The 17,811-nt window shown below is 43.0% G+C and overlaps 1 protein-coding gene across 5 annotated transcripts in view; it reads left to right on the top strand.

Moving 5' to 3' along the window:
* Window positions 1-17,811, top strand: part of LOC135385563 (SWI/SNF complex subunit SMARCC2-like) — a 43,893-nt gene that overhangs the window by 11,371 nt on the left and 14,711 nt on the right. For all 5 annotated transcript variants that reach the window (XM_064614953.1, XM_064614951.1, XM_064614952.1 and 2 more), the window contains exons 17-24: window positions 4,414-4,557; window positions 5,137-5,344; window positions 5,471-5,593; window positions 5,657-5,812; window positions 6,484-6,575; window positions 6,658-6,882; window positions 10,457-10,591; window positions 10,656-11,076. In XM_064614953.1, coding sequence (XP_064471023.1) covers window positions 4,414-4,557; window positions 5,137-5,344; window positions 5,471-5,593; window positions 5,657-5,812; window positions 6,484-6,575; window positions 6,658-6,882; window positions 10,457-10,591; window positions 10,656-11,076 — 1,504 coding nt within the window. The remainder of the gene's footprint in view (window positions 1-4,413; window positions 4,558-5,136; window positions 5,345-5,470; window positions 5,594-5,656; window positions 5,813-6,483; window positions 6,576-6,657; window positions 6,883-10,456; window positions 10,592-10,655; window positions 11,077-17,811) is intronic.

Raw genomic sequence — 17,811 nt, 5'->3', positions numbered from 1 at the left:
GCCAATGAGATTTTCTGCATCTCAAAACTGCCCTTCATCATGCACCCTTGTGACGTCCATCAAGGTTCGGCACCACGTGCTTAAGTCACCATAAAACCAAGAGCAGATGTGGACACGACACTCTGCTGGAGCAAATTTTGCATATGGCATCTGCACATAACTTATGGATGAATATAACGCTAACCTCAAAGTCGATCGACAGCTCCAGAGTGTCACTTTGAAGGAACAGGGAAATGGCGTTTAGGATTGTTCGAAACCCTGTTAGTTTATCAAGCAGTCTGCCTGGAGGAATCAAAAATGCAAAATATTTCTGCTGAGTAGTGTCTTCGTCTGACTACATTATTTAATTTAGATAAACGGCTCGAAAAATCCTGAATGTGCAGATTGGCATGACCTCTGAGAAGTGGGTTGATGTAGCGAATCCAAAAGCAGTCATTTGCCATTGAAAACTTGTCTGCCGTGGGCTGTACTCCCTGCTGATCAAACGCCATCCAGCTGCTTCAGTCGAGCCAGTTGATGCCCCGGGCAACCTGACTGGTCTTCACCCACTGCATTGCAGAGTGACATCAACATCAGTCGTTGTTCTATGGAATAGAGAGAGGTGTGCAAGGGCTTCTAGAGCTGGTGCAAATCAAATACCTCTCTCATGCACTACTGGTCAGCTATATTGTTTTGCAAGAATGCATTGTAAAACCCTTTAATTTTGCGATCTCACGCATAGGACGCACATTTGCAGCCACTAGCCACTGTTGGAGTTACGGCTGTCAAATGTCACACGCTTATGAATCGCCACGAAGAAAACTGAAAGAATCATTAGTAGAAATGTTGGTTTATCGATCTGCTCCGAAACTGCTTTTAGCTGCTCAAACAGGCATTGTTTCTGCTGTGATTTTTGCTCCAAAACGGCAAAGTCCAATCACACCACTGTGAAGGCTATCACCACGGTCACTCAATACTCTTTCTGGTCAGGAAACTCGCGCGAGAACTTCAGTTCGGCGGCAGAGCGGCGAGTAGTGGCGCGGCGATCGTTTGGGGGGAGACTTTCTTGTCCGCCGGTGCCTGCGCATATGGCTTGCAGAGTGTTTCTATGGGTGTTTGGAAGTGTACACTTTTTCTTTCTTTGTGTTTGCGTTTTGAGTGCGTAAGCAGAGGTGCTTTTTTAAATATCCTTGAAGTTTACTGCAATCTTTGCACTCTGTTCGTATGTAAGAATGATCTACACACATAAAGGAGACTTTGTCTGATTCGAACGTGCAGCATTTCATGATGGCTATATGGCTATATATTCCTCTTGGAAGGGGAACCTTAACTTGACAAGAACTGAATGGAAGTATTTTTTCTTCGTGTAAAAAACAAAGATGACTTGGTCTACGGGAAACATTTGCTAATAGCCTTATTGTAGATGTACTGCGATGAGCGTGGTTTGTTGAGCTCCTTCAAGTTGGTCACTGTGTGACAGGAGTAGCATCAACACTAAGAACCGTAAGATTTTCAAATATACCTCATTCAACATATTTATACAATAACTTGTCTTGTGGTACAACATGGGGGGGGAGATGTAATGCCAAGTCGGTTTAGTAAACGAAGTCCGCTCATACCTATTAGTTTTTGCTGCACCGGAAGCAGGCAGAGGGAGGGGTGATGTTTTTCTCTTTTATCTCTTCATTTTTCCTTTTTTTCTCTCTCTCTCTTTCTGTAATGCATTTTCAAGGCGTCAGAAGCTTCCGCGGACCATAAACTACAGACTCTAGAGTCCATTCATGGCCGTGTATAGTGCTAAATATACAGTTTCCTTGTTTTCATCCTGAATTTGAAAAGAAAGGCTAACACAAGAGATTTTGTCTCTTTCCCCCTGCTTATCTCTTTTCGTTTTTATTTATTTATTTTATTTTATTTTATCGTTATTATTATTATTATTTTTTTGTTACCGGATACCACCGTGTTGTTCCCGTAAACGTAGTTTTTGGGCAATCCCAAAATTTCCTTCTGACCCCCTAAGTAGAACTCCATTCCACATTTTAAATAGTTAGTTCTGTGAAATGTCCTGCATCTGACCTGACTCACATGCGAGGCTATCTACAACACGATGATAGTGTAGCCGTTGAGTTTGACATCTGAATCTTGTCAGTCAAATTCTATAGTTTGAAAGCGCTATCAGGCCACACTTCAGCAAGAGCAAATTATATCGTGTTAATTTGATAACCCGGCTTGAATCCTGTTGGAATCGGCAAAGGAACATATCGTTTCCCCCGTACAGAGTATTCGTCCAAACTACATTCAGGAGGCACCAATCATTCTACCTGCTCTTTTTGTTGTTATCTCTCACAACGAGTTTTCCAGTCATCTCTTCCCAAAGTGTGTAAAAATTGCTCTCTACAATACGTTAAACCATGTGCATGGCACTGCACCACATAAAAAAAAACAATATAAGCTCTCATTTTAGATGATTAAAATACAGGATTTCTATACGTACTACTTCTAAAGTTTTATCTGTCTGCGGTGAAATAGAATCACCTCGTCATTTTACCTCTGTTCAAGTTACAACAAACTGCTACGAGGAAAACAAGAAAATCACGCGTTTGGAAAGTTTTGCCCTCACGCAATAACTACGGAAAGCGTTGTTAACTTACAATATATTACTGGATTGAGTGACTGTGCAACAAAATGCAATAATATGTTTCTTGACCACCATGGAGAGCCCAGAGTGAGAGCAAAAGTAAAATTGTCCGTGTCAAAGAAAGACAACAACGGAAGTTGCAATATACGCAGCAAATCTGTAAATTTACGTTGACTGAACTCAAATGTGTCCACTCAAATTATGAATCATTTCGAGAATTAACTATTTCTGCTATGAACACAAAATTAACATTAAAAAGTAGCTCATCAAATATTCCCTGAAAACATGCAATGCTGCATAAACGTCGTCTGCTCCACGAGAGTGTCTCCCCCCGAACGACGCGATCACCCCAAGTGGGAACAATTGTCTCTAAGTGACCTAGTCTATTGTATTCGAGCAGGGTTTCCTGACCAGAAAGAGTATTGAAGGACTGTGCTATCACGTTGCAAAAGTTCCAGAACTGTCTTGAATGATGGAAAAAATTGGTGTGACAAGTATATTACATCTCGGGGAAGGTACTTGGAGGGTGATTAAATTTCGGAAATGTTCTGAGAAATATACGAATTTTGAAAGAAAAAAAAAGTTAAAAAAGTCTTGTTATTTTTGGCTCCCCCGTCATATACTACTTTCTACTTCTTCGTGTACGCCCATGGAACCACAATTGTGATTCCATGAGCTCATCATGACGTAGGAATGACCCGCTTAGGCTGACTAGTTTTGTTTTCTATATAGAGTACTCTCAATTCTTTGAAGGTGTGGATATTCTTGCAGCAGGTCAGGGTGTGGTTTTGCAGAATCGGAGCGTAGACGTTGTAACAGAAGAAGGCTTTTTTTTTTAAAGAGGTCGCAAGGCCCAGACTAAGAGAACGCTTAAGGGTGCATTCCTTTTTGGAAAGAACTAGGCTTGTGCCATGTGACGCACTGCGTTGCAGGACTTCTTCATCCTTTGTGGGGGGTTGCTACGAGGAGTTGGCCCCTGATGTGATAGGAGTGAAGAAAACAAATGGGAACCGCAATCGACGACTCATCATGAATCTTGTTTCGGGTCAGATTTACCCCCAAATGCAAATATAGTTTTCATGCAAAAATGATGATTCTTCAGTAAATGGTCGCCATTAGAGAGAGAGAGGCTTGTTGGCATGTTGAAAGTAAGTGCCTGTGGTTCGTCTGATTTGTGTTCTTGTCCCCGTGTGTGCTTTTGCCACTGAGGCTATGGTCCCCATTATAATTTGTGGGGTCACTGCAGATGGTCTGTAGTGGATTATACGTAGGGAGTGCCTTTTTCGGGTTAAATGCCTTCCTCAGATTCGGGGAGTAAAAATCGGGCGCTATTTTTACATCTGTAATTCGGGGAGAAATCGGATGATAATTGTGCCTTCGGGTGTTATCGGGCGTTTTTGTTTCTCCTCTGGTCTATTAAGTCCTTTCCTAATCTCTCTTTTTTTTTTTTTGTTGTTGTTGTTGTTGTTTTTGCGGGATCGTGACCTTCCAGTGGTAATGCCCGAAGGCATAGACAGTGTTGACAAACATGGGTGTATTGCTGGGAACGTAAATGATCCATTCTTACATGTGTTACACTTGGCGACCTTCGTTTCTTCATCTTCAGTGGAAACGTCACTTGAGGATTTCATAGTGACTGGAATTCGGGGAGAAATCGGGGTTTAACCCGAATTGGTCGGAGGTCAGTTCGGGGGGGGGGGGGGGAATAACCGGGCGGAATTGGGTTTAACCCGAGAAAGTCACTCCCTAATTATATGGTACTCGAGCCAACTAACAGTGGGTGATCTTTTGGTCAGCCTTCAGCGGCCCAGCAAATGCTGAACCTGGATAAGGCCAAGGAGGTACCAGAAGGCAAGGTTGAAGAAGGAGCAAAGGCCACGATAGGAGATATGCTGGGTCTCAAGATGGATCAATATGCCAAGAAGAACGCCTACATGAAGGTTTGTCTCTGTGCCTTCAAATTGCTTGCTGATGAAATGTAACCTCCCACAAATATTGAAATATTTAGATAGCAACAAATTTTGTTGTATGTATTCAATATCCGCGCAGAAGATTAGAACTTTTTTTAAATTCGTTGTTCAAGGTACGAGAACAGTGTCGAAACGTTTTTTTGACCGCCTATGTTGGCACCATCTTTGATCTCGGGTAACACAAGATGCAGCTGTGTGTAATGTTTATACCGTGGCCCATGTTCCTGAAACCGACCAGCTGCGTAGAACTTTTTGCGTTTCATGTTGCTGATGTACTGAAGTGTGGAACGTGCATGCTCTGCATGGGCCTTTTGGGACTACTTTTCCTGTGACTGTTAATTACTATTACGTGGTGGCTTCTACAACAATCTTTAGCAGACTAGCAGACCTCTATTAGTAAGCCCTTTCCAGTGATGTGTTGCAGACATTTGTGCTTGTACATCATTTTTGTTTTACATTTTAGAGTGCACAACATTGTTTGACGCTATTCACTGTTCACGGAGGCCCCTTCAGATGTAACTTCTTAGTGAGCGTGTCATTTGTCTTCAGAACAAGGCAGCTGCTACAGTGTCTCGTGAGTGGCAGGAGCAAGAAACATTGTTGCTGTTAGAAGCCCTAGAAATGTACAAGGATGACTGGAACAAGGTCTGTGAGCACGTGGGCAGCAGAACTCAGGATGAATGCATCCTTCACTTCCTGCGTCTGCCCATAGAAGATCCTTATCTGGATGATCCTGGTACTGGAGGAGGAGCCCTAGGTCAGTTACGTGATGCTTGAGACATACTAGTGAAAGCTGTGTAAGGAGCCTGTCGAACAGAAAATGACTGTTGCGGTTACTCACTGCGTAAACTTGCGTGCAAAAATACTGTTCCTTGATCTGCAGGACCTCTAGCATATCAGCCCATCCCATTCTCTAAAGCTGGCAACCCAATTATGTCAACTGTGGCTTTCCTCGCTTCTGTCGTTGATCCAAGGGTGGCATCTTCAGCTGCTAAAGCTGCTATGGGTAAGGTCTGCATATGAGCGGAATGGGGAACAGGAAGACAACATATTGCGCGTATTCCTGCAGAGGAATTTGCCAAGATCAAGGATGAAGTGCCATCTGCTCTCCTGGATGCACATATAAAGAATGTGGAGACTGCTGCAGCTGAGGGTAACATGAACCCGAAGGCGGGACTTGGTATGACTGGGATTGCTGGTACTACAGAAAAGGAAAACGCTGAAGGTGATAATTTTTTTTCTTCGGCCGTTTTCTTGTGTGCTGTATTATGTGAACTTGTGTAGAAAAATCTGGGAATAACCTAAAAATGTGCCAGGTAGTAAGTGCCCCAACCCTCTGTCATCTGGGTAGTGAATTTCCGGATGAGCGTAGGGACGCGTGGAGTCTCTGTTGTTTCAGCATCACTGTTCGCAGAGGACATCGTAGATCGTGGTCGTGGATCGTGCGTCATCAATGCATTTAGCAACATCAACAGTATCTTCAGTTGCACAAACAAAATGACAAACTAGAACTTGCTGACCTATTACACAGGAGTAGGGTGAGCAGGAGTGGTCTGCACATGCCACCTTGTGCCCTAATGAAGCTACATTCACAGAAATTTGCCATCAGTTTCCTCGCCACAGACGTACATTGACCACTTTTGAAGCCCTTCTGGCTGCTCCAAATAAAGGCTTATGAAAATGAGTTTTTTTGTATAAAATAAGACTGCTAGATAATGCAGTCTGACCTTATTGCTCCTTGAGGTCTGAAAAATTGGTCGGCAACTGTATTGCACATAGTGGCAATGCCCAATCCTAGCCAGGTCCAATGATCGAAGTTCCACCTTTTGTTCTTTTATGAATGAGTTTATAGCAATGGAAAACACTGTTTGATTGAATGTTTGACGTGCTCCATAGATGAGGAATCTGAGAAAGTAGAAGAAGGTAAAGAAAGCACAGAAGCACCCCTTTCTGCAGAAGTTAAGGTGGAGAAACCTAGCAACTCTGAGGTGAGCATGCCTTGCCATGTACATTGTGCTAATCCCTTTGCATGATTTTTACGTAGCTTAATATTTGTTGCTCCTACTATAGGAGAACTCAGCTGCCTCCATGGACACTGCACCTGGAGCTGCAACAGAGCAGACGGAAGACAAGAATAAGACCAAGTCTGAGGATGGGGTCAGGGAAGGGGATGCAGAAGCAATGGAGACAGATGATCCCAAGGCTCCAGAGACAGATAGAGATCGGCTAGTCAAGGATGCCCAGCTCTCTACTGCAGCTGCTGCAGCTCTTGGAGCTGCAGCTGTCAAAGCCAAGGTCTGGCAGTGTTTTAGTTTGCTAATGCAGTTGTATTCCGTTAGCTTGAGCTTGATGGGGCCATTAAACTACATTGAATTAAATAAGTGATTTGTATTACATAAAGCATTGTGATGTTGGTGCAGCTGGCAGTGCATCTGCACTACCGAATGATTCAGTGTATAAATTATACAGGGCGTTTTCTTTTATTTATTACAGAATCTTTATTTAAAAAAACTAGCAGAGCAAAATAGAGGCCGTTTTAGCAGGTGGGTTATACAGTCAGGTGAACATCCTGTAGCGCAGCTTTTGCAATTTCTGGACGACTAATTAGCTAAACTTCATTAAATATTAAAAGCCGCCAGTCAGGTGAACATCCTGTAGCGCAGCTTTTGCAATTTCTGGACGACTAAGTAGCTAAACTTCAATAAATAATAAAAACCGCCAGTGCGAGGGGACAACAAAAAAGGACGAAGGACAGATAAACACAGCACTGTACTGCCAACCAAAGACTTTTATTCGTGAAACATCCCCCCTTTTATAATACAACAACCCTCTCCCCTTCCCTGGAATGGAATGTTCGACAGGAGAGGGTGGTTTTTATTGCTTTTAATATGGATCACCGACCCACCTGGATTTTAACTTTATTTCATTAAATAGATGTATTCTGGGATATGTGAGATTGCAAAATTGGAGCCAGTCGTTACTCAAATCCACTCTCCTTATTAAACACCCTGTTAAGTGAATGTACTTTGAGATATAAAATGTCAAATTTTGCTATGCAGATGAGCCGAAACTCGAGCTATGCGGTTTTCAAGCGCAGCAACGACGCGGCCTTCACCTTATCTGTGTCGGAGAGCGGTCTCAGATTAGCGCCTACCCCCAATCAGCTCCAAAGCACGTGCCCTCTCACCGGGATTTCCTGTCGCTCTTTCTGCGCTCGAGTACTGCGCTCGAGTACTGCGCTCGAGTACTGCGTAGTTCTGGTTTCGGCTCATTTGGATAGTGGAATTTGGCAATTTATATCTCGCTTCTCAGGGTGTTTAATAAGGATGCTGGATTCGAATAATGACTGGCTCCAATTCTACTATCCCTCATTTTTCAGAAGACATCTAATTAATAAGTTAATGAGTTTTAGCTAGTTAGTTGTCCAGCAGTTGCACACGCTGTCCTAGAGGATGTCTGCCTGGCCGTATAATCCAACTGCTGGAACTGCATCTATTTTGCGCTGCTAGTTTTTTAAATAAAAATTCTGTAACAAATAAACAAAAACACCGTGTATAGACAGCCTTGTGGTTTAAGCTAAAAAAATCAATGATGCGCAAAAACTAACTTGTCAAAGCACAAATTCAGCTGCTAATATGGACGCAGTAGAATTCCAAGTGCTGCAAGAGTGCCTACCAAGCTCGAAAACTGGGAATTGTCAGGGAATTTTGATGTGACTGGAGAAGTCGGGGAATTTGCAAAAAAGGAGCTGAAGTCGGGGGAAAATTGGAGACAAGTGCCGTGGCGATGCGCAGCAAATTGTCAGTGCTGATCAGTGGTTGAGCGGCCATGCAGCAGCAAGATTGCTTCGAGTAGCAGTTCGCCTATAAGAAAAGCTCAGAGGGAAAAAAGGTGGGCCAGCCTCACTAATACTTAGAGCCTGAAGTTTTAGGGTTTTACCCGATTCTTCCCCGAATTTGCGCCCCGAATTGAAGGTTCACCCTTTAGGGTGAAACCCGATTTTTACCCGGCAAATTCCCCTCACTGGGATGTCTGTAGGAATGCATTAACTTACTTGTTTGGTAGCAAATGCAGTTACATTGCCGTTTGTACCAAACCACTACAGTTAGTTTGAGTAACTGAGCCAGATTTCTCCCCGAATTTAGCATATCAGGAGTTTTCTCACCCGAATTTGCACGAATTTAGTGCACACGTTCAATTACCCGATTTTTACCCCCCGAATGTAGAAAAAAATATTTCCCGAAAACTTCTGGCTGTACTAATACTCAGTAAATTATCTGTTTTATGAGGGATCTGTAGCAGCAGGCACCAAGTACCCTTTCAGTTTGGTCAGGGAATTTGTTTGAAATATACAATGAATACCTTGAAAAGTCTGGGAATTTGAAGGCTGCAATGTGGTAAACATCCTGGCTTCGCAATCGTCTCTGAGCACCTTAAGCAGTATCTATGTTTGACTCTCAAAAATATGTTTTAAATGTATCTATTCACCTGTTGTCGCACCATTTCACCCTATTTTGCGATTTTCTTCCCGTATTTGAAATATGAGAAACATGAACCTGGAAACAAGGATCTTAGTGCACAGGGTGTTTCACCTAACGTTATAACAAATTCTAACTGGCGAAGTACTTGCCGGATTATTGTGGGACTTTCGGTAATTACCTTCTGGAAACTGAAACCATTGAGCTGAACCAACTGAAATCATTGAAAGGCTTTGGACAATTTTCAATTGCAGGAAATTAATTTTTTCAATTGAACTTCGAAAATTGCCAAGCGAACCTCACTTTTTTTTATAGAAATATGATATCCTCCACGTATAACCACAGACCCAAGAAAAACTATGCGCAGTATCGCAACAGAAATAGTTGAAAAAATTGGTGAAAATTACGCTTTAGGTGAAACACCACCCTGTATACTGTCCGGTATTGTCGTCTGATACTGCACACACACTTCCGTTGTGCAAATGGCTGTTTTTTGGTGTTTCAAAATGCATTTTCAAGGCATCTCTTTTCCATAAGAACACTGTAGAGCACATTGTGTACATGTCCATGTCGGGTCGAGTCAAGTTATATGGGGGTTGCTGGGAAAGTTGAACATGTTGGAGTGAAGTGAAAAATCAGGTGAACTGACAGTGTCCAGATTAACCAACCATAGTCTACTGTAACAGTCAAATGGTAACATTTTAGGCGTGTTGAGCCATTCGAAATTTTTCAGTATCCTTTTGCCTGGTGAGGTACGCAGTATTTCATTATAACTGAATAGAGGAAGCCATAGATTAGCAATATCCCCATGCGAGTTCTGTTATTGAGACGAGTGGAGTTGAAGGGCTGCTCACGGAACACGGGGGAAATCAGGTCATGGAACATAGTTTGGGAACCTGTGGTGTAGATGGCACAATGAGTATGCAACAGTGTTTTTTTTTATTTGGAAACAGATTTCTTTTCAAATTCTTTGAGATGTACACCATAAAGATAAATGGCATTGAAGAATATGGTATTGCTTCTTCCTGCGCTCAGTAATACCGTTTCCTTCTGAACATGTTGCATTATTGGAGTTGTGAGGGGGTGTGCTGTTTAGGAAGGAGGTCCTTTGAAGCTAGTCTGCTTCAAGTTCAGGTGATAAATTGGGCTTCTTTTAAAACCACTAATCGCATCAAAAAGCTCATTTTACATCACTCCTATACATCACTTTACTCATAATGCATCAACTCATTTTCAACAAAGCTGGTGGTACACTATGTAGCTTTCTTAGCTTGTTTTGCATTGTATTAGCTATTACATTGTTACTGCACTATTAATTTGAGCATGTTTGGTATCATGTTTAGAAGCATCACAATCAGTTGTCTGACTTGTTTACCTCTTTCCTTTCTCAGCACCTTGCTGCAGTTGAAGAAAGGAAGATCAAGTCACTGGTAGCCCTTCTTGTTGAAACTCAAATGAAGAAGCTAGAAATTAAGTTGAGACACTTTGAGGAACTGGAAGCAATAATGGACAGGGAGCGAGAAACTGTAAGACACTCTGCATTTAATTAACAGTATACATAGGTATGTAAACAAACTTTTGCTTTCATAGCTTGAGTACCAGCGGCAGCAACTGATACAGGAGCGGCAACAATTCCATTTGGAACAGCTGAGGGCAGCTGAGTTCCGTGCCCGACAACAAGCACATGCTATGATGATGGCACAGCAAGGGGGCCAGCAGCATCCACAGGGAGGAGGGACTCAGGGGTCCCACCCCACTGGGGGCTCAGAAGATGCAGGTCAGGCCCGGCAGCCCCCACGAGGCCCCCCATACTACCCTCCCAATCCCTACGCTCAGCATGGTGGCATGCCTAGCCGTCCCCCCTTTGCGGCTGCCTATGTTCCCATGAGTGGGGGGGGCGGTGGATTCCCATCTGCCACAGCAACTCCTCCTGCAGGAGCCGAAGGGGGATTCCGTCCCCCCCAGAATCCCCCACAGATGGCTTCTGCAATGCCTAGCCAGCATGCTGCAGGTGAGTTCCTGCGCTAAGGCTGTGTGTGTTGCAAGCTTTGTGATAACTTGGTCGTGGTTTCTGTGCATTGTGTTGCTGTTTGTGATAATGTCCTGCGTATCAGTCACTCACAATCAGTGGATACAGATCCTTTTCAGTGGATACAATTTTGACTGATCATGGGTAAATTAGATCAGTTTTATGCTGTGGTGGTACTTTGGTTATTTTCAAGGCGCGTTGCAAGTGAGTTGAAGGGTCAGTAGCAGTGTTGTACCCGCTACCTGAAAAAGGTAGCGTAACACTGATACGCGCTACCTGAGCAAAAAGTAACAAAATCTCGATATCGTTACACATTTCTAAACGTAGCAGAATACCGCTACCGTTACCTGTAAAAGGTAACGTGATACTCTGTGCGCTACTTTTGAGGAAAGAAAAAGTAAGTAACCTGAAAGTGTCACTAGTAACGCGTTTGCTAAGAGGAAAAACAACACGTAACAGTGTAGGGGTCGTCAAGGCTATAATTTAGAAAACTATTTTTACAGATTTACAAAAAGCCGCTTTGGTCGATATCCCGCGTGTCTTTTTCTCTTCCCCTAAAGCAAATAAAGCACAAAGCAAGCCTACTGCTAAAAAGCTCTACAGCTTTGTTACAAAAAGAACTGTGCTTGCCTGGAAAGAGAAGTTAGTAATCATACCTTGATGTGCTTTTCAAATGGGACGTTGACTTCCTTGACGTACAGATAAGCTTTTCCATAGTAAACATCTGAACACCACGCTACCGTGTTCTTTCTCCTCCTCATACTCAAAGTTGCTTGCTGTAGCAGGCCATGGTCCCTCCATTGCGGCGGACAGGAAATGGCCGTCACTCAGTTGCAACTCTCAAGCACCTAAGCCTAGTGCAATGTCATGTGGCAAGAGTACCTAACCCTGTGTTAAAAGTAGCAGCTCCATGACTCATAGCAGGGACAGCTCCACAATGCAGTAGGAGTGACCTCAGTTTGCGGACAACTCCAACCAAACACGGAATCTTCAAGGAGGTTAATCCCAAACAGGGAACACGTGGAGGGCACAGCCTCGCTTTGTAAGATAATGACCTCTGTGCCCCCCGTTCGGAAGCTTGTTAGAAGGCATGCAGAGTGGAGGCTTGATTTTTAGTCGAAGTCGAGTTGTCGCGAACCTGAGCTAGGAAAGTAGCAGTAGCGCTCAAAGATTGCGCTACCACAAAATTGTAACGGAACTACTACTTTCATTACCAATTTCAAAAAGTAGCGCGATCTCTACTCCGCTACCGAAAACAGTTACGGATACGGTAGCGCCTCTACTAATAACGGCGCTACGTACTACACTGGTCAGTAGTAGCCATCCTACCCACTCTTTGTGCATCAAAAACCACTAAGAAATGATTTTGAGCTTTGCTCCTTTCTGTACTTGGGTGGTTAAACGTGAAGATTGTTCTTGAGGCAAACTATATATTGTGTTCATTATGTGACTTCTCAATGCGACTTGCAAGACCATGTTTCTTAACACCGTCCACACACCAGACTGAACTGTTGTTGAATTGTTGTTACACATCAGTAGAAAACAATTGCTCTAGGTGTTACAGAAAGATGTGCAAAGCTATAGATACAAAAACATGCATCTGGCTAAAGGCCCAAAGGAGCACCTGCTTTTGAAAATAAGGGCCCATGTCATGAGGGGCATTTTTGCTTCCTGCAGAATGATGCAAAGAGGATCTGGTGGTTTGCTTTTCCTTTTTTCCTTCCAAAGGGACGAAGGTGCCCTTTCTGTTCCTGATTTTTTGCAATTTTTTTTCACCTACATACATAAAGAGAATACCACTCCAGAAAAGCTCAGTTGCTTAGCACAATCTCCAAATTACATGCAATGCATGATTGTTTTTTGTTTTGTGTTTGTTCTTTTTTCTTCTTCACTTTAAGCAGCCATTAGACCAGACAGGCAAAGATTTCCACGAATTTTCTTCAATCTGACATTTTCTTCGGGCATTGCATAAGAACTTGAACTTTTATTTTGTGGTATTTGGGTGTTACTTCAGGTTTCAAACGTGGATGGGTATGTGGGTCTGCCATGAGGTTGATACATGCAGGGGGGGAAGTGCTTTGCCATCCTTGCCATCCTGCACCGTATTGCTTTTCTTGCACCAAAACGTCTTCAGCCATTTTTGCTTCAGCAAACGAACCATGATTCTCACAAGCCTTAGCCTCTATCTGGTAACCCCAAACAACATGTTGGAAACGACAGCCACACACCCAACACAATCCAAGATTAGTCAAGTCGAGCCAAGCCAGTTTATCTGCCTCAATATCATCTGTGCCCTCATTTCTGCGTGCAGGTTTTCCTTGGTTATCTACCCAACATAGCACACAATAGTTAACGAAAGTAAGCAAAAGATATTCAGCTAACTTACTCATCTCTGTAATGTTTGTTTAACTGTTAGAGATCGTGCTAGAGCCTGATCCTGTAGTTCTGAAAGAAACGTGAAGATCAGAGATGACATTCTCAAACGCAATGGCTAAAATGACAACCTTGATTGTGGTGTCGACCAGTAGTAAAAGAAACAGATGCATACATACTGCACATTATGTAGCATGGTGACATGTCGTGTACAGCATGATACTTCATGTGCCTCTAATACGTCATGCTACATAAGAAAGATGTTGAAAAAGCACAGGAACAGCAGTGGTGTCATTCAACTTTAGAAGCAAATAATTTTTTTAGTTGGAAACTTTAGAACTGATGCACAAGAAATCATGTTAAGAGCGAAGCTACCTTAGCACCATCAGTCGTTGGAAATTCCTTTCCCTGTGCAGCGGGAAACGCTGCCACATAACTCTATGCGGCAATGTTTCTGGACTAAATAGTACCGAGAAACTTCCCACGTGGGAGAAGAAATCTTTCATAAATTGACTGGCAAAATTTTTCAGGCTGAAGCTGTAGATGAACCTATTTGGCCAAGTATGTTTTTTAGCGTAATGACATAGATGAGACTCAAGGTGAGAAGCCAAAGTCCAACAACTTGATGCGCGTGATCGCCCATTCCAGCAACGGAGAATGTCTCATTGTTTTAGACAAGTCTGCTTTAGAGGTGTCATGGACCAGCATCCAAATACGCAATTTTCAGTTTTGACAAGTTTTTATTACCTGCATCGATAAACACACTAACATTTTTTGCAAAACAAGCATAATGTTCATGCTGCTGAATTGCAGTGACCCAGGCAATGTCACCATTTCAGTGGGTCTGTTTGTGATTGGATTTGCATCCCCCATTTGCTTACGAAGTGGTTAATTTAATCCAGCACAGTGCTACTGTAGAGTCAGACCATAGGATGTATAAGTGAGCTGGTCAACCAGTGATGATCCTTGCCACGCATTTCATTAGCCTTGCTCCAAGCAATGCAGCCTGTCAGCCTTTTTCTAGGAGCCACACGTTTTCTCGTGTGGACTTGCATCGGTAAACATATGGATCTGCATTGTGTGTCAGGTATGCTCAGCAGTAAGAACAATGCTCTTTGGCACATCCAGCAGGCTTAATTCCAGAACACCATTGCACCAGGCCCTCTATCTTGTGCACAAATCAATTTGAACTTCCTGGTCACAATCGACTCTTGAGTTTCCAAAGTTCTTGGAATAGCACCTTTACCAAATCAGAAACGGCGGCAAAAATCCCAAGGGGGTTCGTTGGGGGGGCTTCCAGAAACGTAGTGTTCCTGAGCCAAGACAATGTAATTGCAGGCGCAGTTGACCGCCCAAAACATTCTGTGGAGTCATCCCGTTTGTGCATATACAGGGTGTTCAAAATTAAGCTTTCACGAGCGCTATGCAAACACAGCGATGACAGGAAACCGGATGATAACTTTACGCTGCTTGTGTAAGAAACAGTTGCTGCTAATTATGTAGCACCTGTTTCTTACTCAAGGAACAGAAAAAATGGCACCAGTTTTCTTTTGTTCGCCTATTTATAAAGTGCTAGTGAAAGCTTAATTTTGAACACCCTGTATACTCAGCTTCTTAACTGCGCACCTCAGCTTAGCAAGCAGATGTAATGCTTGATCTTCATCTTTGGCATCTCCATATTCCTGTTCAATTTCCTCATTGGGAAGAGGCAGCTCCATCCCTTCCTTAATATTGTCAATCTTACTGTTGCTAGCTTCTAGTCTTTCCGTAAACCTGGCTCTCTCCTCCACAGTGATATCGGCTTTCTCGGGTGTGAAGGCCACCTCGTTCCGTCCTCGCTGTGCAGCACGCTTCAGCTTCTGTCGCCCCAGGTCGAAACCTTCCGATGACGTGCTCGTGATTCCTCTAGAGAGTATTCCATCTGTGGTCCTGGGTTTCAGCACTCAATAACTTTGTCCCGAGTCTCGGCTCTAAATACTTTGTTCAGAATTGTGATTGTGTAAAATATCGCTAGCAAAGAATTTGCACGACTCTCAGGTGTCACAAACTGAACAACTGTAATTATGACCATTAACAGGGTACAAAATTATTGTGTAAAACTAGAACAAGAGCGTGCTGCTTACTTGAAAGAAAGTCGAGTCCAAACTGCCCTTCCAGGCGGTTACGAGAGCTCCAGTCTCCTGTTTCCTGTACTTTGGTACTTCCCTCAGGTCAGTCACCCAGCCACCTCCCCCGCGTCCATCGTTTAGCACCACCAAGTCGAAACCATAATAAGTGTTGGGTAACAGGGGCAAGATGCCAAGATGTTTGCCTTAGTTGGAGAAGTTCAATTTTGTTTTCTTCCACACCCGCAATGTTGCCTTTTGTGCAAGAAGCAGGTTCATGTGTCGTCTGCACCATCTCTTATTGCCGTGTTCATCGAGTCATCATAAAAATTTGGTTGAAGCCACCACCTTTACCTCTTTGCCACTCAAGCACTTCAGAAACCTGTCTATGCCCTGACAGTGTGATGTCTGGAGAGCAGAACTGCCTGCAGAAAAAAAAAACAAAGAACAAGATAGAACTGTGCTGTTGTGAAACCTTTTCTTGCACTCTGGTCTGCTTGTGAGCTAGAAGCAAAAAATCACCTAATTTTTGCATAGTGCATTTGCCAACTTAAATATGCAAACCTAAAATGAAATGAGTAAATGACACACTTATTTATTGCACGACAATGTGCACTTGGCAACTTCTTGAGTGTCGGCGTACGAAATCATTGAGTGAAAGCTAAAGCTCAAGAATATTTCACTGTGGCTGAAATATGGCAGGATGATATGCTGTTCACTGTCTTTTGTAACACGTTGGGTGAAACAACCTGCGTAATTTGATTGTGCTGTTGTGCACTGGCTTTATTAATAATGGCTGCCTTTCTTTCCTTTCTCTCTCTCTCTCTGCACTGCTGTCCTGAAAGGTTGAGGTGGCAGTAAGACACAGCTTCCCACTACTTAAATCCGAATGTTTCATTGCATGTCTAACCTTAGTGAATGAGCATGATGCCTGCATGCATGTTTAAAGTCATGCTACACCCATTGTTTCATGTTGTGTTGAAAGGCCCTGTAGGCAGTTACGTAGTATTACAATACAAGTGCAGTATTTTGAACACACCATATTCATGTTGTGAACACAGTCAGTATAGCATCAAAATAGACAGTTTTTCTTTATTTAGCGATATCGTTATTTTACATTCTCGAATGTGTGCTAGAGATCAGAGGTGGGGAGTAAAGCGTTCCAAAGTAGTGCGTTACCAGTAATGTGTTACATTCGAGTAGTGAAATATGGTAACATGTTACATTTGGGAGAAAAGTAATGAGTAGCGTAACGTCATTACATTTTTACTAACGCGTAACGGCGTTATACGTTACTGTGTATTCGGCGACATTGCTGCACTGTCTAAACTTGAAAGCTTGAGCTGAGGACCGTGCCTACAGAACCAGGAAAAGTCCCTGAATTTTTCTATTCGTCTTTAACAATGACAAGAAGTTCACATCGACACCCAGGAAGAACGCCACAGAAGGATTATTGACCTACACTTGTTGAGATCTCACCTTTGTTCACCACCTTTATTTTTCTCTCCCATCGTATTTTTTTTGGACGAATGGGGCGAAAGCGACAGAAAAATAGCCTCTACCCCTTGAACAAGTGACAAAGTACCAAGGGACAGGCTGTTTTGATTCGTACTGTGTGAGATAAAAGGTCACGTCACAGCAAAAGACGTCCTGTCAGCCAAACGGGCAAAGTTCGGAAATTAATATTTTTAACACTAACTACTTCTGCATTGTAATACTAAACCCTACCCGTAAGTTGTGTTCATGTGGCCGTTGTTTGTGCCTAACATTGCTTGTATTGATTTGTGGAATGCCCTTATGTGACTCAACCAAAATGTGGTACATGTTATAAGGATTCCTGGTGAAGTAATGCAGAAGTAATGGCATTACTTATCAGAAGTAAAGGCGTTACTAACGCGTTACCTACCACCGCAGCAGTAACGAGTAACACGTTACCTTTTGAAAAAGTAGTGAGTAACGGTAGTACACTACAAAATAAAAGTAACTTCCCCACCTCTGTTTGAGATTGATATGTGTTCCACTGTTTTTTGGCCTGGCCTGTGCTCTTAAAAAAAGGAAAAAGGAGCCAATCCCAGGTCGGGTCAGCCTGTTACCCAATTTGGAATTCCTGAAGGCTGTTGCAGCTTAAGTGCAAACAGCCACAAGGAACATGCTTCCCAGATACCACAAACCTTCCGCGAGTTCAATCAGTCACATTTACGGCACAGGCATCTCTACACGCTGCACTCTTCCCTGCTAA

The sequence above is a fragment of the Ornithodoros turicata genome, chromosome 2 (assembly GCF_037126465.1).
Source record: "Ornithodoros turicata isolate Travis chromosome 2, ASM3712646v1, whole genome shotgun sequence".
NCBI lineage: Eukaryota > Metazoa > Arthropoda > Arachnida > Ixodida > Argasidae > Ornithodoros > Ornithodoros turicata.
Note: the sequence above shows the minus strand (reverse complement) of the source record. Positions and strands in the feature narration are given on the sequence as shown.